Source organism: Cervus elaphus, chromosome 18, assembly GCF_910594005.1.
Source record: "Cervus elaphus chromosome 18, mCerEla1.1, whole genome shotgun sequence".
Lineage (NCBI taxonomy): Eukaryota > Metazoa > Chordata > Mammalia > Artiodactyla > Cervidae > Cervus > Cervus elaphus.
In genome coordinates, this window is record NC_057832.1 from 81,755,097 (window position 1) to 81,775,511 (window position 20,415).

The 20,415-nt window shown below is 38.8% G+C and overlaps 1 protein-coding gene across 3 annotated transcripts; it reads right to left on the reverse strand.

Moving 5' to 3' along the window:
- Positions 1-702: 702 nt before the first annotated feature.
- On the reverse strand, positions 703-20,385 carry FAM237B (family with sequence similarity 237 member B). 3 transcript variants are annotated; one of them, XM_043871978.1, is made up of 3 exons: positions 20,158-20,385; positions 2,524-2,607; positions 703-1,246 (listed from the first exon to the last, which is right to left on the reverse strand). In XM_043871978.1, exon 3 carries the CDS (start codon positions 1,241-1,243, stop codon positions 836-838), a length of 408 nt encoding a protein of 135 aa, XP_043727913.1. In that variant the 5' UTR covers positions 1,244-1,246; positions 2,524-2,607; positions 20,158-20,385; the 3' UTR covers positions 703-835. The 3 variants fall into 3 exon arrangements, with proteins under 3 accessions (XP_043727913.1, XP_043727914.1, XP_043727915.1); XM_043871979.1 differs by having other exon boundaries at positions 20,097-20,385; XM_043871980.1 differs by lacking the exon at positions 20,158-20,385 and adding an exon at positions 2,727-2,839.
- Between the last annotated feature and the right edge of the window lie 30 nt (positions 20,386-20,415).

The window sequence follows — 20,415 nt, forward strand, 5'->3', positions numbered from 1 at the left end:
TTGGCATTAATTTCGGCACAGTTTTAAGGTCAATATTATATATAACACCAGATAAAATTGGTTATTATTTTACTCCACTGATCATTGTATTAAAATATATATATTGTATTTGCATTTTAAGTGATGTTTTCTTTTAAAAAAAAGACGCTTTACAAAGATGCCTTCTAAATAAAAAATTATTGACAAATTATCCAAAAATATAGAAATGATGATTCTAACAATTACACATCAACAAAAATACAACCTTCATCAATATTAAAGAACTGGAAATAACAATTTTGATAAATGCTGTAGGAAATATTTGAGCTCATAAATACTGACACAGGGTTAAATTTTCAGGTTGGTGTCATCCTGCTTGAGGTATTTTTCCATGTTCTCTTAAAGGTAAAACTCACGTTTTATAAAATCCAGTCCTGTAAAGTCAGAGAGGAAAAATTGTTAACACTTATTTTAATATGATTCTTAAGTTTCCCTCCCTTTAAGCAACCCTACTGAAAAAATTAATTTCAAAAGTCTAAACACATGTTGATGTTTAAAATTTTTTTAACAAATGTAATATGAATAATTACAGGGCTAAATGACTTTCTTCAGAACTATTAATGGGAAAAAATAAGATGATATTTATTTAATGATCACCAAAATATATTCGAAGATCATTTAGAATCAAGTATTTGCACATCAGAGCTCCCATGGCTTCTAAACAATATAAAATCAGCAAAAATGAAAATCAAAGCTGATCATATTAGGAAAAATACGGCAAATTTGCTAGCTTATTAGATAAACTTTAAAAATCAGAAAGATTAAATGTTGAATTTTTAAGAAAACCAAACTGCTATTATCTCAGTACACATTTAAATTCTCTTATCTTCTGTAGAAAATTATACCTGGGAGACATCAACTGTCTTCTGCCCATTCCATGAGATCTTGAAAGCAAGCAGTCTACATACATGTCCCAGAAATCCTGAGCTATGCTTAAGAAGACATTATAATGTCTAGGCCACTGGGATTTTTGCAGGAACAACATGAAATTCCAGAAAGCATCCACATTGTGCTCTATCTTGAGTTCCTTGAGCTCTATCAATGTCAAAGAGCACGTATTCCAGCACTGAGGATCAATGTCTTCCATGATCCCTGGGTTGTTGCTGGCAAGTACCCCCTTTTGAAATTCAAAGTCAGCATGAGTCAGATGGATCAGCAACATGCAACCCAAAGGCAGGTAGAACCATCTTGTGGCAAAATCCATATTCTGTACAGAAAAAAAAAGAAGGAATATGTTTTTAGCTTAAAAAGAAAATTATTCAATTACTTTATGATCTGTTTAAACCTAAAAATTATAAATACTTATATATTTGGTTTTCATCAAATCAAAATTGCCTACTATGTATTTGCTGGTTTTCCTTTAAGTTTCTGACTTTCAGACCTCCCCTCAAAAGGACATTAGAGTAACAACTTTACCAACATTCTGATAAAGTCTTCAGGAGTCACTGAAATCCAACACATGTTTATGAAGTTGTGATGAGAGTCATTTCATCAAAGATCTTTGGAGCATGTGCTCCAACCTTTTCCTTTTACAGTAAGGTTAGAAAAATTCTCTTGATATGGCTCAGCAAGTTCTTAGGTCTTCTGTCTCCCTATCCAAGACTCTTACCACCATACATTTCAATCAAGAGGATCAAAATGCAGCCCATTTTATGTGTAACCATAAGAAAAAGAGTGTGTGGTTGTGTTTCACTGGCGTTTTCCAGTCTATCAAGTGTTGAACGCTCAAGCACCATTTTAAGTTTCAAAGTTACTGATGAACTTTTGAATATTCATTAAAAAATACGTTATGCACTGATATCTAGTGGATCCCTGGCTTTTCTCAAGTTGTTCAGGAGTCTGAAGACAATAAAGATGATAGAAGCTAATATGACATGGTGCAACACAAATGACATTCAAGAAATTCAAGAAAAATTCTGATATTTTCTCATGATTCTGTGCACCAGTTTCTCTAAAAACTGACTGCTCAGTGAATGGGCCTGAAGAGTATAGATGAAGTCAATGTCTAAATTCGCTTTGAATGGCCGTACAGCTAATCATTCCAGGCTGGCACTGGAAATGTCCCTGACCCAACCTTTACAGCCAGGAGTGGAGCGTCCAGACAGATCCAGGAGATGGGACTCACATTCTTCCCTGTATACCGCGGTCCTTCACCACCCCCGCCCCTCCAGCATCCCGCCTCCCCGCCAAAAGAAATAAAGTTAGGTGAAAGAGACAAATCGAGGGAAACATTTAAATTTAGGTTATTCAGGTCGTTTCACACCGTGGAAAATTGTGCAGATTTCCCAAACACAGCTAACACGATTTCCCCAAATTGTGCAGATTTCCCAAGTAGAGCTGACAGTGGCCAGTTTATGGCACAAAGGGACTGAGTGGGACCAGAAAATTTTCTTCCCCGAGAATTTCAGGTTACTTTCCCGATCCAGTGCTCTCCTCCCGGGTCGGGTCACCTGCGCCGTAGAGGGAGCCGGCGGGGAATGGTACCTCTCGTAAGCAAGCAGAGACAGACGTCCTGGTGCGATCTCCTGCGTTCGTTCGCTGCGCTTCCTCGAGGTACGAGGGTGGCTCCTGCTTGGGGGGGACAAGAGGTCTCAGAGGGGACTCCCATCCCCTGCCCAGCCAAGCCCACCCCCTGCAGGCAGGTGATAGGCGAAAGCGGTGCTCTGGGACCTGCCGCGAGCGCTCACCGGGCACTCTGAACTCGCCCTGCGGAGCCCTCTAGGCGGCACCGTGCTGCGGAGCCAAGTGGCTCAGGCTCCTTGACAGCGGCGCGGCGGAACCTGCTGCTGCCGCTGGGGGCTCCGCAGTCAGCCCTGCAGACCGAACCACGCGCCTTTTCTAGAGACCGAGAGCCGGCAGAGAGTGGGTGGCTGCGCTCAAGGCCCCGCCCTCACCTTGCTCACCTCCGCAGCCCTGAGACCCAGAAACAAGAACAATGTGAAAAAGAGTAGTAAAGTCACAAGCCCATCTCACTAAAATACGATAGGTGAAAAATCCTAAACAAAATATTATCAAACCCAAATTCAGCAGGATCTAGGAAAATACACATTAGCATCAAGCTGGGATTATCCTAATTAATGAAAGATCAACACATGAAAATCAACTAGTGGATTCACCACATAAACAAACTGAAGAGAGAAACCACTTGATAAAATTCAACACCCATTCAAGATTAAAACAAAAAACAAAAACAAAAAAAAATATTCTTAGTAAACTTAGAAGGGAATTTCCTTAATCTCTTAAATGATTATGGTTCCCAACAAATGTGTTAGGTATATTCTTTTCTACTGTCAAATAATGCATGTTAAAACTTCTAAAACAGTGACAAAATTATATATTTCAAATACATAAAGACAAAGCTTAGTAACTAGTCACATTGATATGACATGGAAAGAAAAGAGAACTGATGTTTTCAGTATGCCTGCTTTTGGAGGGTGACAGTAACAATATGAAAAACAGAAAGGAAGATTAGCGGGGAGGTCAAACTTGATCCAGGATGTGTTGCATTAGAATTGATTCTGGATCTTCTGGAGTATCTAAAATCAGCTAGAAATAAAATTAAGTTGAGAGATCTCTGTTTTGATAGAAAATTATTGCTCCCATTAAAGTATACACTGATAAAGTTAAGATGAAGATAGAAGACTATGCCCAAACTTAGGGGACCATGAACTTCAAATGGAATCAGTGAAGGAGGAAGAGATAGAACAATCAATCCATATAAGCTCCAGGTGGTATGATGTAATAGAACCAAAGGGAGGATGCTATAGTGTGAATGTTTGTGCCCCTCCAAAATTTATGTTGCAATTCTAATCCACAGAGGTGACGGTATTAGGACATGGAGCCCCATGGGAAGTGTTTATGGGACCAGTGCCTTATAAAAGGGGCTTCCCTAGTGTCTCAGATGGTAAAGAATCCGCCTGCAATGCAGGAGACCCAGGTTTGATCCCTGGGTGGGGAAGATCCCCTGGAGAAGGAAATGATAACCCATTCCAGTATTCTTGCCTGGAGAATTCCATGGACAGAGGATCCTGGCAGGCTATAGTCCACAGAGTCACAAAGAGTTAGATATGACTGAGTGACAAACACTGCCTTTAAAAGAGGCTCCAGAGGGAACCTGGCCCCTTCTATCAGGTGAGGACACAGCCAGAAGAAGGCAACCCAGAAAAGAGCCTTCACTAAAACCCAGCCATGCTGGTACCCTGATCTTGGGCTTCTAGCCATCAGAACTGTGAAAAATAAATTTTTGTTGTTTATAAACTAGCTGGTTTGTGGTATTTTGTTATGTTATCCTGAAGGGACTAAGACAGAGGATATAGCTGAAGAATCGGAACACTGGATAGGTCTCCACTTGGAGAACTGGTCTAGAAAATAATATTTTTCATGTGGCAAAAAGAAGGAGTGATGAAACTCAAAAGTGCACAATTTATTTAAACATAGCCATGATAAATTCATGTAGAAGCTTAGATTTAACAACTTGTTATTTATAAAGTCAAGTCAACTAATCCATCTAATTATAATTTTGTCTAAAACAAACCCTGAATAATATGCAACTTTCCATGCCAGGTATCATGTTTACCAACACATGTCACCAGCAGCAACATATTCATCACCATCTTATCATGATCCTCTTTTCCAGCATATGCCCGTTGTCCCCAGACTTCATCATTCAAGTTATATCCTATCTCTCCCTTTATCTCTGTTATGTTAGGCCCTGATCCCACTTCAAAGCCCCCTCCATTTAACTCAGCCTTCCTTCTGCAATTAAGCACCCATTTTTCACTACAATATTTGGCATCTATTTGTACTTGGCATCTATGACTATATATATTGTCTTTTCCCCCCATGAGAACATGTAATCTTTCCTACTATCTTTAGGAAATATTGAATGCTATCTAAATACTAAAAATACTATATTTCATGTTCTTCTGGTGACTGGCATATGATGCAATCAGCACTCAATAAATGTTTTTTAGCTGATTTCTCCTTCATATCCATGATATTCACTCCACTTAGGGAGTTCTGTCAGCTTTCCACAAGGCACACCCAAGTCTTTCACAATTCTAGTATTGCCTGTGAAAATTTCCTGGGTTAGTCAGGCCAGTAGCCTATTCATTTGCCCCCATGCTTCCTACCTTATGATCACTTATCTGACACTTCTGTTTACCCTATTTCTTCTTTATATAGCTTTATCTCCAGGAAATACTGCCATAATCACACTCCCACAGAATTCAGAAGAGCACTCCACACACAGCAAGGACACGTTGACTAACTAATGTTGAATACCCACACAAAGAGTAATTTTTCAATTCACTGACTTTCTGACTCATTATAATGAAATACGTTAATTTAAAACATCTACCAATGTAATGGCCTCTAGTAAACCTTAATAACAATGTATTTATCAAAATGTGATTCAATGACCTTAGGGAGAAAGACGGCAGGAAATGAAGCTGAAACAAATAAGTACCCTGCAGAGAAAACAAGCACTAGCTGTCTGCTGACAAATTGAAGGGAAAATAGGCAATTTTTTTTCAAGAACATAGGAGAAAAAGATGAACAAAACACTGACTCTGAGGCAGGAGAAAAAGAAAGAGTTGAAGAGAGAAGTTAAAAAAAAGATCATATAATCTTAACCCTTGGCAAAAAAGACCACTAACAGAAATATTTTGTCATCATTTAATAAGTACAAGAAATAAAAAGTTTGACTTAGATTTGTTTATCTTTATATTTGATTTATCTAACACAGCATATGTATAAACATGTATTCCAGCATCCTTATTTTACCTCTCTGCATTAATTTTTAGTGGTTGTTTTAAGGATCACAATATATATCCTTAACTTTTCACAGACTACTTAGGGTTAATATTGAGTCAATCCATGTCAAATACAGAAATCATTCAAGACAGGAGTTCATTCACTCACCCTTGCCTGTTTTTGCTAAAGTTGTCAAATGTATAGCATCTACATACATTAAAATTCCATGATAGATACTACAATCTTCAATGCTCTCATCCCTACCCCCAACAACAAGATCTGAATTTGCATCTCTTTTTATTTCTCTTTAGCCTGTAGTACTTTCTTTAGTGGGTCTTCCCTAGTGGCTCAGATGGTTAAAGAATCCACCTGCAATGTAAGAGAGTTGGGTTCGATCCCTGGGTTGGGAAGATCCCCTCGAGAAGGGCAGGGTAACCCTCTCCAGTATTCTTGCCTGGAGAATCCCATGGACAGAGGAGCTTAGCAGGCTACAGTCCATAGCGTCGCACAGAGTCGGACAGGACTGAAGGGATTTAGCATGCATGCACACACTTCCTTATTATTTCTTATAGTGCATGCCCACTGTCAATATATTCTTTTAGTTTTCTTTTTCTGAAAATATATTTTATTTCACCTTCACTCTTGGAAGGTAATTTTCACTGGATATAGAATTCTGATTTGTTGCAGTCTTGTTCTCCCTTCCCCTCCAGCACTTTAAAGACGCTCCACTGTATTCTGGTAGTCAGTAATTCAAATCAAGTTCAAATGCAATGTGTCATTTTTCTCTGACACCTTTCAAAATAACTTTTCCCCCTCAAATTTGATAATAATGTGCCTAGGTGTGTGCAGTGCAGGTCTGATGTTTGTTGGGGCAATCTGAGCACAGATTGGAAAAGAATCCCCAGACACAGTGTGTTTTAGTTGCTCAGTCATATCCAGCTGTGACCCTATGGACTGTAGCCCACCAGGCTCCTCAGCCCATGCAATTCTCCAGGCAAGAATACTGGAGAGAGTTGCCATGCCCTTCTCCAGGGGGATCATCCCGACCCAAGATGGAACCTGGGTCTCCTAAATTACAGGCAGATTCTTTACTGTCTGAGTCACCAAGGAGGCTCCAAGACACAGAGTACTGCAGAAAAGAGTGAGTGTATTAAGAACAAAGAATAGAGATAAAGTGGGTACTGCAAGTGCAGCAGGCCAACCTCCTGACAGACCAGGGAGAGTCAAGCGCTTTCGAGAGTTAATAGCCAACTTTTATAGCCTCAAGATAAAGAAAATTCCTGTTGGAAGATTGGTGTTAGGTGACTGGTTGGAGTGCTATAAGGTGTCTACTGTAGTGGGCATCTTTGTCTAATTGGGAGCCAGGGATTTTGTTAGTGATGATCAACGGGGCTTTTGGCAACAGTTACTAAGGGACTCAGTCAGCTTTAGAGGTGAACTTAGTTCTGGGTTTCCCTTCTGTGACCTTGGGGCAATGCCTTGAACCTGTAGTCTGGGGGGCAGGACTCAACAATGCTAACTACCTAGAATTAGGCCACATTTGGCAAGTTAGGAGCATAATCCTACCCTCACATTAGAAGCCAGGTGCAAATTCCAGAGTTTTCAGGTCACCCATGCTTCTGATCAACTGACTACCAATACAGGGGTTTCCAGTACTCCCCAAAGTATTATAGTTAGCTAAAATGATTAACAGAACTTGTACTTGCATGTTCAGTTGCTCAATCGTGTCCGACTCTTTGTGACTCCATGGACTGTAGCCTTCCAGGCTCCTCTGTCCATGGGATGATTTTTTATTGATTTGACTGTACCAGGTCTTAGTTGCAGCATGCGGGACTTTTCATTGTGGCATGTGGGCTCTTTAGTTGCAGCATATGAACTCTTAGCTGAGGCATGCTGGATCTAATTCCCTAACTAGGGATGGAACCCTATAATTATAATTTTATCATAAAGTATATAAATCAGGACCAGCCAAGTGGAAAGACCCATAGAGTGAGGTCTGGGGGTCCAACACACAAAGCTTTTGTGTACTTAGAATGCCCGACCTTCCAGGCACATTACTGTGTAATTACCTAATCAGGCTCACCTCAGCGACTAGAGTTTTTACTGGAGTTTCATTACATAGGCTTGATTGACTGAATCAATTTTGAATATTTTGATTGAATCATTGGCCATGTGCTTGAACTCAATCTCCAGCCAATCCTGCCCTCTTCAGAGACTGGGCTTATAACACCTAACTCAAAGCCCCAACCCTGTAATTCCATGCTTGGTCTTTCTCATGTGGCTAGCCCCCATTTTGAGTCATCTTATTAGCATAAATTTAGGTGTGGGCCCAGAGGCCCACCATGAATAACAAAGACTTTCCTATCACTCCAAGAAATTACAAAGATTTAGAGGTTGTCTCCTAGGGACTAGGGACAAAAAACCAGCCAAATTATTATTAAACAGTGTGGTTTTCTTTGTTGTTATCTCATTTGAGGTTTGTTAAGCTCTTGAATGTGTAAATTTATATCTTCCACCAAATTTGGAAAATATTCAGCCACATTTTCCTTAGATATTATTTCTGCCCATTATTCCCTTCTCTCATCTCCTTCTGGGGTTCTAATGACACCTATCTTAGAGGTTTCAGTATAGTTCCTGAAGCTTATTCATTTTTACTTCATTATTTTTTTTCTCTGTGTTCCTCAGGTTAGACAATTTCTATTAATTTAATTCTTCTGTTTTTTCTTCTCTGGCTGGCATCTAGGATTTTAGTTCCCTGACCAGGGATTGAACCCATGCCCTCTGCAGTGGAAGGCCAGAGTTCTAACCACTGGACCACCAGGGAATTCCCAATAATTTCTATCTTCAGCTTTGCTGATTCTTTCATCACCTGCATTCTGTTGTTAAGTACATCTGGTAAATTTTATTTCAGATATTACAGTTTTTGGTTCTAGAATTTATATATTTTTTGTTATAGTTTCTATTTCTCTGTTAGATTTTCTATATTTCATTCATAATGCACGTATTTTCTTTTATGTCCTTGAATATGTTTTACAGTAATTGCTTTAAATCATTGTCTGTTGGTTTCAGCATATGCAGCATCTATGGGTTGATCTTTGTTGATTTGTCTCAAAAATGAGTCACAATTTCCATGTTTCTTGATTTATTAAGTAATTTTAGGTTGTATTCTTAACATGTTATTATCCTAGCAACGTTAGGTATATCCTTAACATATATTTTCCAAACGGATTGGAGTCTGTAATACTCTCAGAAAGAATATTAGTTGTGGTTTCTCTCTCTTTTTTTTTTTTTTGGTATGTTTGTTTGGTTTAGCATGCAATTGATGGATTGGGCTATATTTTGGAAGGCTGACGGCTTAAAGTTTGTCCTGTTCAGGCGTGATTCAAGCATTGGCAGAAGAGTCATTAAAAAGATTTAAGGATTCCTTTCTCTGGATCCCTCCTACTTTGGATTTTCCCCTTACTTTCAAGCAGTTATGCCAAACTCAGTCCTCTACTCTTCAAGCCACAAAACCTAGTGTTTTGTAGCAGAATTTTAGCCAAAATGCAGGGAACAGACTGAATTTTGTCCTAAGTTTGGAAAACAAGGGATCTGAGTACAACCCTTCTTACAAACTGTCAACTGTGCTCTAGAATCTACTTACTTTTGGTCATTCTCCAATGCCTCACTTAGAGTTTACCCATGTCATATGTAGAAGGATAATCTAATGTGAGCAACTCATGTTAGAATTCCTCCATCACCCTCATTTTGTAGGTTAAAAAAAAAATCTATAAAAGGAATTTATTAGAATTGAGTCTCACTAGCATGAGAGTTGAGTTGAGTTGTGGTAGTAAGACAGATGTTACTGGGTAATTTCCTTAAATTTAGTAAATACCACTAGTTTGAATTCATTGGCATGACAGTCAGTGTTAATTAAAATTCTATTATTTCTATAAGCATATGTTATAAAAACTCAGAGTATAATTGTGACAACATCAACTAATTTCATAATTTTTAATAAAAGAAAACCATCATGCACTTTACTCAACAAGTATCTAATGAACACTCACTTCTTGCCAGATGCTGAGCTAGGTTTGGAGCTGTAGTGGAAAACAAGTAGACAAAGCACTAGAGGTAGGAGACAGATAGTAAACAAGTAAACAGATATATAAAGAAAAGGGGCCATTTTAGATAGTGGCAAGTGTTATGAAAATAACGGAAGATAACTGAAAGGTGGCTATAATCTTAGACGTGGTGGTCTGGAAGACATTTCTGAAGAGATGACATTTCAGCTGAGACTATAATGACATGAAAGAGTTGGCTAAAGAGACTTCCCTGGAGGTCTAGTGATTAAGACTTCACTTGTCAATGCAGGGGGCGCAGGTGTGATCCCTGGCTGGGGAGATCCCTCATGCTTTGCAGCCAAAAAACCAAAAACATAAAACAGAAGCAATATTGTAAAAAATTCAATAAAGACCTTAAAAATGGTCCACATTTTAAAAAAATCTTTAAAAAAGAGAAAGAAAGAGTTGGCCAAGAATATAAGAAGAGCTGGCTATGTCAGAACATGTCAGGCAAAGGGAATAGCTAGCAGAAAGGTCTTAAATTAAGTATATGGGTAGTGTGTCGTGTTAAGAGAATGTCATGAAAAAACTGTCAGGGACCAAGTCATGTGGGGCCTTATAGCTTTGCATTTCACTCTAATTGCAATGAGGAGATATCAGAGAATTTTAAGCTAGAAAAGAAAATTATCTGATTTATGTTTTCAAAGGATCCAACAGGTTACTCTGTGAAACATGAACCGAAGGGGTCAAGGGTAGAAGCAGGTAAATCAACTGGGAGGCTTCTACCACAGTCCAGGCAAAGGATAAAGGTAAAAGTGAAGATGTGAGAGGGTATTGGAATTGGGAAATATTTAGGGGGTTTGGCCAACTGAAACAACTGGATTCCTGATAGAACTGGTAGGAAGTGGGGGTTCATAAACTTCCTATGCTTATATGGATGAATTTTGCAGAAGCCTTGAATGCCCTCAAATGGAATGAAATTTTTTCTATATATATTCACAGGGACTTTGGGTTGGGAGCATACACAAGTTTCATCAAATTCTTAAGTGAATTTGAAGTTGTCTCTGGAAAGCAAAGTTAGGTGCTTCCTAACACTTTACCCTCTGGATTTTCTTTTTCCTTCCTTTTATGTTTATGACTATGTAAAAGCAGAGAAGAGAGTAGAGACTGAATTGTTATCAAAGAATTTTAAATTTATATGAAGAAAGGATACATCTTGAGAGTCAGCTCTCTTTTTAATTTTACTTCATTGAGTATATAAGTACATATATACAAGGTAGACAAAGACTCAAAGAACTCAACTTTCTGTTTCCAACAACTTAACCACTCCATAACGTGTGAAATTCTCAGACATTATGACTAGTACTAGCATAGTGATTTTCATAAACTTGGGCTACAGTTGTTAGTAAAATGATACTTATTTGGGGATGATATATCCCACCTCTTTTATTCTTTTTTCCCTTTCTGATATGTACAAGAAATAATAATAACATAGCTCTGACTTAGTGGTAATTCCTATGTGCCTATATAAATTAAATGAGTCAAGTTCACTCAATTTTATATCCTATCTAATTCTGCTACGGACTTTAATATATAGCCTCACAGCAATGTTTTACAAGTAATCTTTGTTTGCTTTCTTGTCTCAACACTTTAATGTCTTAGGAGAAAGTAATACAAAATTTATGTAAATATTGACTTTTCTACTCTGTGAACTGTAATTTCTACACATCATAGATCTTATTGTCTTTTAACAAAAAAGAGTGCTTATTAGCTAATGAGACACCATTTTCCTTTGGTTAAAAGGAAGAAACTACCTTTCATCTATGAGAGAATTTTCTGTCAGAAATATTACATGGCAAGATGGGTAATATTAACAAGATGACATTTCGTGTGAAAGATGATTTCCTTAATGAAGAGATGTAATCATTCCTAACTGTTGGCGAGGCAATTTACAGAGTAGGCAAAGAGAAGTCCAAATTCGAAATCAATGGCACACAGGAGAGTTTTCACAGTCCAAGATCAGTCCTCCAAGATTTACTTGAAGGATTATTGTTATTATTTCTTTTACATACCAGAAAGCAAAAAAAAGAATAAAAGAGGTGGGAAATGTCATCCCCAAATAAGTATCAGTTATTATAATAGAAAGGTTATAAAGAGAAAAATTCATATTAATTCCTTCTCCAGTTCCCCATAACTAAATTATTAATTAATCAGGAAGAGAAATGACAAGTTTGAGATCACACACAGATGCAAGAAAGAACAGAAAATAATGTGTTAACATCTTAGTCAAATTCAATTCCAGTTCCAAGTTTCTTATTTTTCAAATAGGGAATATCTTAGGATATTGAATGACAAGTTACAGCTGAGATATCAAGAGGACAGAGATACTTCATACCTAAGTCAGGTGCCAGAACCAAATTCAGATTTTTAAAGGAAAGGATCACAAAATTCCTGGACCTCCAGGTTCTACATCCTGGATGTGTAGGGATTAAGCTATGCCTGTTCCCTCACGCTCATTTGGATGTGTCTCCAGGAAGCCTACTGAAAGGAGCTTCTGAGAAACCTACTAAGAAAACTTACTGTCTTACTTCTGCAGTGATGAGGCAAAATGACTGCAGAAAAACTGCTTTGACAGTAATGGCGGAGAGGTTTTGCTGTTTGGGGATTGGCCAGCACTCTCAAATGTGACCAGGTAAAGTCTACATGAGGGCTTCCCATGGCATGGAGGTGGTAGTATATGAGGAAAATCTCATCTTGGATTCAGTACAATAAGGCTACAGAAAAGGATTAAGGGGTTCAATTCACAAGGACAGGATCTATGTGGACCCCCAAGTTCTGGAGGGAGCAAGGGCAGAGAGAGTCTAAATCTACCATTCAAATAGAGATCTATCCATTAGGAAATGAGAGGTGAGAGGCCCCAGCGATGGGACTCTTCAAGTACCTACAAAACCATCCATGAAAGGGTCAGCCCTAAATATTTCTCAATCCCAGGACCTCAAATCTAACCCACCAAGCAAAGTTTGAGTAAGGATTTCCTTATCTTCTTACCATATTTTTCTTCCTCCCTTTCATGCTCCAACCAAATCTGGAAAGGTCTGAAGCCAAGGTTAGCAAAAGCGGGCAACTAAATTCAGTAATAGCTGAGAGAGAGGAAAGATGTTACTCTAAGTTAAACATAGTTTCAATTACTATACAGGAAAGTGTGTTAGTCACTCAGTCATGTCTGACTCTTTGCGACCCCATGGACTGTAGCCTGCCAGGCTCCTCTGTCCACAGGATTCTCGAGGCAAGAATACTGGAGTTGGTTGCTATTTCCTCCTCCAGGGGATCTTCCCCACCCAGGGATCAGACCCCAGTTTCCTGCATCGCAGATTCTTTACTGTCTAAGCCATCAAATCCAGATACGTGTTTTAGGCCTTAAAATGTTTTTAGGGATGCTGATTATCTAAGTAAGAATAGAAATCTTAGAATTCTAACTCAGTGGTGGGAGAAAGCTTCCACTATTGAAAAAATTTAGAGAGATAATGGGAAGCAATATATATAATATATATGCTTTATTAGGCCTTATGCCTAGGGCTTGTTCAATGTAAAAGTAACTAAATCATTCACATATAAACCTTATACCAACTCCATCATATAATGCTCCCTACAATAAACAACTTACCCTTTATTCTCTCTAGAAACAGCCTTCTCCTTTATTCAACTACTGCCATGTTCTTCTAACTCATCAGAAACTGTTTCAGCATTCTGTAACGTCAAGGGTAGGAGGGGTGATGCTTAGCATAACTACAAAACACTGTCAATTTCCCCTGGCCTAAGTTTTGTTACATACTAGGGTTTGAGCTTAATCTTTCTCACTAAGAAGTATGTAAAAGCATTATATAGAACAAAAGGCTCTATGGATTATGTTACCTTTTGATATCTTCCTTTTTTCTCCCTTATTAGCACTCAGTATGGTCAACAAAAACGGGGCATATATAATATACCTAATATCCTTTCTAATGGATATTTCCAATCAAATAAAATACGGTTTGAGAAAAGGACTTAGTGTTTTCATGAAACAGTAGGAACAGAAATAAAGTTCTAGTGGGTTGAAGAGTGAATGGGAGATAAATAAATAGATATAAGAAATTAATACCAAAATATCTGGGAGCTCTGCAGTAATCAAATGAAAGATTTAGTGTTCTTGCAAGAGCTAGATTGAATGAATAAATGAACTGAAAGGCCAAATGGAATTATCACAGATTTAATTTTTTAAAACTTGTGTCTATGACTCTTAAGATTGAAAACATTATATATATTTTAAAGCTCTTGAACAAAATGAGTGCTCAATAAACTTCATTTCTGCTCACACAACCATGTCCTCCAATAAGCTATATGTTCTGCACCATCTCAGAGTACATTCTCTGTCATAAGCCCAAGTAGGCTACACAGTGAGTGCAATGTGTACAAATGCTGTTCCATGCCAAAGTTGTAGCTTACCATGTACAGTGATAGTCTAACGCACATGCCTAGGACAATGATTTACAGACTCTTACATTTTTTTTAAACAACAATTTGTAATCAAAACTTTAATCCTAAGAATTCTCACCAAACATATTACAAGTGACAGGATTAAAAAAAAATATTGCACAGTAACTCAAAGTTCAGCACTACAACATACCCTTCAACTGGCAGGACACTGTTATTTTTACTAGTCTCAAATTTCCAAATAAAGAATGTTACAAAGAATTACTATTCAAATTATCTAATTCTATTCCTTAGCAAGTGGTTACTGTTTTATGAAATATCAATAAGAAAGAAATGGTTTAGGTAAATGAGAACTCTGAGTATACTACCAACTTTCCTGCTGCATGAGTACTTTTGTTTTTGACAAGCATTAAGCATCATTATCAAAGGCCCTTCTGATAATGCCACTGCCATTCTTATACCTGTAGATGATTAAAAGAAAGTATAAAAAAAGAGAGCAATCAATGACTCATACTATAGCAGAAGCCCTTTAAAACACTTTTTTCCTCCAGTACAAATGGTTGACAATGGGGGTCTTAAAAACATGATTCAACTATTTCTTAGGATTTCTCTCTATATATATTTCCAAGAAAATAAACTTTCAATGATATCCTTCAAATTAAAAACCCAGGGATCAAACCCAGGTCTCCCATATTGCAGGCAGATTCTTTACCAGCTGAGCCACAAGGGAAGCCCCAAATTAAAAACAGGGTGCATTAAAAGCAAAGCAAAATCCTGTTCAATAGAAATAAGTTTTTTCCACTCACTATGAATTCAGGTATCTAACGCTAAAATTCGTTCTCATTAATACAACTACTATGCTTAATTATTCTTGCTTAGTTATGCCAGTAACCATGGCAATGTTCTAGCACATAGCTGAGTGTATGGGACAAATTAGGAACTTGGTAATTGTTATATGTAATTAAAAATTATTGTATGAAATTAAATTGCTATATGTAATTAAAAATTGTTATATGAAATTAAAAGATGCTTGCTCCTTAGAAGAAAAGCTATGACAAACCTTGACAGCGTATTAAAAAGCAGAGACATTACTTTGCCAACAAAGGTACATATAGTCAAAGCTATGGTTTTTCCAGTTGTCATGTATGGATGTGAGAGTTGGACCATAAAGAAAGCTGAGCACCGAAGAATTGATGCTTTTGAACTGTGGTGTTGGAGAAGACTCTTGAGAGTCCCTTGGACTGCAAGGAGATCAAACCAGTCCATCCTAAAGGAAATCAGTCCTGAATATTCACTGGAAAGACTGATGCTGTAGATGTAGTATCTACAACTGATGCTGTATATGTTGTACCTACTACATGTAGATAGCTACATAGTTGGAGATGGAAACATATTCCCATTAAAAAAGTCTTTTCAAGATCAAGGTGTCAATAAGATATAGAGATGGAATGACCAAGAAAGAAAATTTATAAATGTTCCCATCTTGAAACATGCACACAACAGTCATGCTGAGTTCATGAGGGGATCTTGAATTCAGTGATATGATCAAATCTGTATGTTTACGAGGGAAAAAAAAACTTCTCTGGAGATCATATGGATAAAGGACTACAGTGAACAAGACCTTCGTGTTACATTATTTTCTTTGGGTATGAAAGCTCATGAAACCTGCTAACTTGGGTTATAGAATCAAGAAAATAATTAAGGTTAGACTGAATCTTATAGAAACAATGCTAGCTGCTACCTTCTCTTATACAAAGGATACCAAGAAGCCTCCACTGCTTTCACATATATCTCCCATAGAAGGCTCTCTCACACTAAAGTTTGAAATTTTTTTAGAAGAAGCTAGGGCTTTTTGTTCATTTCACAATTAGAGATGAAAACTAAAAGTAAATGCCCTGAGAACAATACACTGACTTAAAAATCACATCAGCTTGTAAAATGCAGGCATCAAAGCCATGCCTGAGGTCCAGTTTTGATAGGTACTGTGATAGGAAAGCAGAAGGGTTCTTAGTACCTGTAGTAAGAAGAGGTGATTAAAAGAAAGGAAGTCGAGGAATGCAGGAAAGGGGGGTTAAGAACTAAAAACAAGCGATTATGTCAACGTTTTGTCCTTGTGGTGGTTCTGGAAGAGGAACTGTGGAAAAGAAGCATTTTGTTAATAAGGCAAAAGCCTTTGATGTGTAGCTGACAACAAACTGTGGAAAATTCTCTTAGAGACAGGAATACCAGACCACCTTACCTGTCTCCTATATCCTGAGAAACCTGTATGTGGGTCAAGAAAGAACAGAACCTTACATGGAACAACTGACTGACTCAAAATTGGAAAAAAAAAATTGGGAAAGGAGTACCACACGGCTGTATATTGTCACCCTATTTATTTAACCTCTATGCAGACTATGTCATGCAAAATGCTATGGAGGAATCCCATCCATGAATCCCAAACTAGAATTAAGAAAGCCAGGAGAAATATCAACAACATCAGACATGCAGATGATACCACTCTAATGGCAGAAAATGAAGAACTAAAGAGCCTTTTGATGAAGGTGAAAGAGGAGAGTGAAAAAGCTGGCTTAAAACTCAACGTTCAAAAAACCAAGATCTTGGCATACAGTCTCATCATTTCATGGCAAATAGAAGGGAAAAAAGTCGAAGCAGTGTCAGATTTTACTTTCTTGGGGTCCAAAAATCTGCAGACAGTGACTGCAGCCATGAAATTAGAAGATTGCTCCTTGGAAGGAACGTTACGACAAACTTAGACAGCATAAAAAGCAAAGACATCACTTTGCCAACAAAGGTCTGTATAGTCAAAGCTATGGTTTTTCTAATAGTCATGTATGGTTGTGAGAGTTGGACCATAAAGAAAGAAGGCTGAGCACCAAAGAATTGATGCTTTTGAATTATGGTGCTGGAGAAGACTCTTGAGAGTCCCTTGAACACTGAAGAGATCAAACCAGTCAATCCTAAAGGAAATCGACCCTGAATATTCATTGGAAGAACTGATGCTGAAGCTGAAGCTAAAGCTCCAATACAGATTTGGCCACCTGCTGCAAAGAGCCGACTCACTGGAAAAGACCCTGATGCTGGAAAAAATGGAAAGTAAAACAAGCGGACTACAGAGGATGAGATGGATACTATCACTGTCTCAATGGACATGATTTTGAGCAAACTCTGGGAGATACTGAAGGAAAGAGAAGCCTGGTGTGCTGCAGTCATGGGGTCACAAAGAGGCTGACATGACATAGTGACTGAATAACAATAGCAACAAACCCAATTTAATCATTACATCTTGCTAACCTATACTATTCATTCCAAAAATTATAGATGAAAGTATCAGAAAGTTAATATCACAGAAAATGCTGGGGTATATTACCTCTTGAGTAACTATATTAACAGAGAGAAGTGACAAAGATTATAAAATAGCATTATAAAATACTAGACTTTAATTATATTTGCTCATTTTATGCTTAAAGTAATACACCACACTTGCCTGTGTGCTCAGTCGTGTCTGACTCTTTTCAATCTCATGGACTGTAGCCTGCTAGACTCCTCTGTCCATGGGATTTCCCAGGCAAAAATACTGGTGTAGACTGCCATTTCCAGGGATCAAAGCTGTATCTTGTGTCTCCTGGATTGGCAGGAGGATTCTTTACCACCAGTGCCACTTAAGTGTTTATAAAACACAACGTGGTGTTCAGGATTGGATCCTCAAACAGAAAAAGGTTATCAATGAAAAGCTAGTGTTATCAAATAAAGTGTATAGTTTGGTAATAATACAATAGTATTGTACCAAAATTAGTTTCCTAGCTTTGACATATGGTTATACAAGATGTTAACTTTAGATCAAGCTGAGTAAACAGTATACAGGAACTCTTTGGGCTATCTTTGTAACTTTCTTGTAAATTTAAGTTATTCTAAAACAAAACACTTATTAGAACTCTAGTTTACAACATTAAAAAAGTCAAATTGTACCTTACACCGATTGGTCATTTGAGAAGATCATGCTTATTACACAAAATTCTCTAGCAGTCAAATTTAAAGGAAATCAGTCCTGAATACTCACTGGGAGGGCTGATGCTGAAGCTGAAACTCCAATACTTTGGCCACCTGATGGGAAGAACCAACTCACTGGAAAAGACCCTGATGCTGGGAAAGATTGAAGGCGGGAAGAGAAGAGGACGATAGAGGATGAGATGGTTGGATGGCATCACTAACCCAATGGGCAGGAGTTTGAGTAGGCTCTGGGAGTTGGTGATAGAGAGGGAACTCTGGTGTGCTGCAGTCCATGGGGTCACAAAGAGTCAGACACGACTGAGCAACTGAACTGAAACTAATTTCCTGAGCAACCATGGGAAAGGCATTCTATCCACTCAATGGCAGAAGTCAGAATACTTTCAGCTAGTAATGTCTTCTGCATCAGGTCTGGATAACACCCTGGGTCATTTCAACTCATGTTCATTTCAGCAGCACATTTCAAGGGAGCAATTTACATTTCATGTTTCTTTCACTATCTGGTAACCGGAGCTGTAATAAATATTTCAGGCTCTGGTGGTGTTCCGTTCAAGAAAAATATTGTTTTCTCGTTTGTTTATAGTACCTAATGTTCCCCAGTATTTCCAGATGTTTTTATATCAATTTCTCATTTATTTTTATTTGCTGTTATCATGTTCCCATGTAAATGTTATGACAAAGAAAACAATTTGGGCTTGTGTTCAAATAGGAAATAAACCTTAGAAAATAAACAGATTGGGCTCAGCATAATTCTGACATTATGAGACCTAGTGAGGATAAAATCGAAAAGGACACAAACGTTATTAAGATTAATCATACAAGTAGTAACAACCTGGCTTCCTTTATTTTTGGCCGTGCTGCTGGGCTTGTGGGATCTTATTTCCCCCTCCCGGGATTGAGCCCGGGTCTTCTGCAGTCAAAGTGTGCCGTTACTCACCAGTGGACCCAGGGAATTCTCAGCCTAATATCCTGATTAATTAAATCACAATTATAGTTTTATTGCGGAGCAGGCAATGGCAACCCACTCCAGTACTCTTGCCTGGAGAATCCCATGGACGGAAGAGCCTGGTAGGCTGCAGTCCATGGGGTCGCTAGGAGTCGGACACGACTGCAGCGACTTAGCAGCAGCAGCAGCATGGTTTTATTGATGGGGGAGTAGAGAAAGGTTCAGCAGTAGGAAGAGAATCAACCCAGAGAAGGATAGTTTCTACATCGTGTCATAAGTTAGGGGCAGAAATGGGAGAAGGATTGTTTTAAATTCAGAAAGATGATAAGGCTGGGAGAGTAATCCAGAGCCGCCCAGCAGGACTGTGTAAGTCAGTTCTCCGCGTGAAGGCAGAAGGGGGGGTGGCTGGGCGGCCTGCGACCCCGCCGCTACGCGGGTCCTGCCCCGACTGAGGCGCGCTTCAGACGAGTTGGATAATGACCCATAATATCTACTGGACCCCTAGAAGCTTGGAGGAGGAAATGGCCACCCACTCTAGTATTCTTGCCTGGATAATTCCATGGACAGAGGAGCCTGGCGGGCTACAGTCCATGGGGTCGAAAAGAGTCTGACAAGACTGAAGCGCAGAACACACCTAGAAGCTACTAACAGTTGCAAGATTCCTTCCCCACAGAATGCAATGAAATTCTTACAGAACTCAGATCCTGACCGTCGGGTCCCAAACTGTAAAACAGCTCCTGGAAGATTTTGCTAGACATTACTCAGCTGGTCAGTGAATTAACGTTTCTTTTTTCCCCCCAGTTGAGTTTCTGAGTTTTTCACGCGTTAGTTTTTACCGTCCGTGGGAGTTTTTTCCTTCCCCCCACTCTGCTTCGCCAAGAGGGAAGCCTGAGGTACCTTGCGGTTTCCTCAGCATAAGAACTCCTTCAAGGCAGCCCAGGTTCCAGTGCCATCCTATTCAAAATATTCCTGATGCACCCACTTCGCACCCGACTGTCCCCTGCCACACTGCCTCTGGACCTTTCTTCAGCGTTTTATTCAGCCTGCAGCCAAACGCCACCTACCACCTCCGCGCGGAGTAGGGGGTGGGGGTGGGGTGCTGCACTGCGCATGCACATGTTTCCGAGAGCGCCCCCGCGCGCGCGCCTTCCGGCA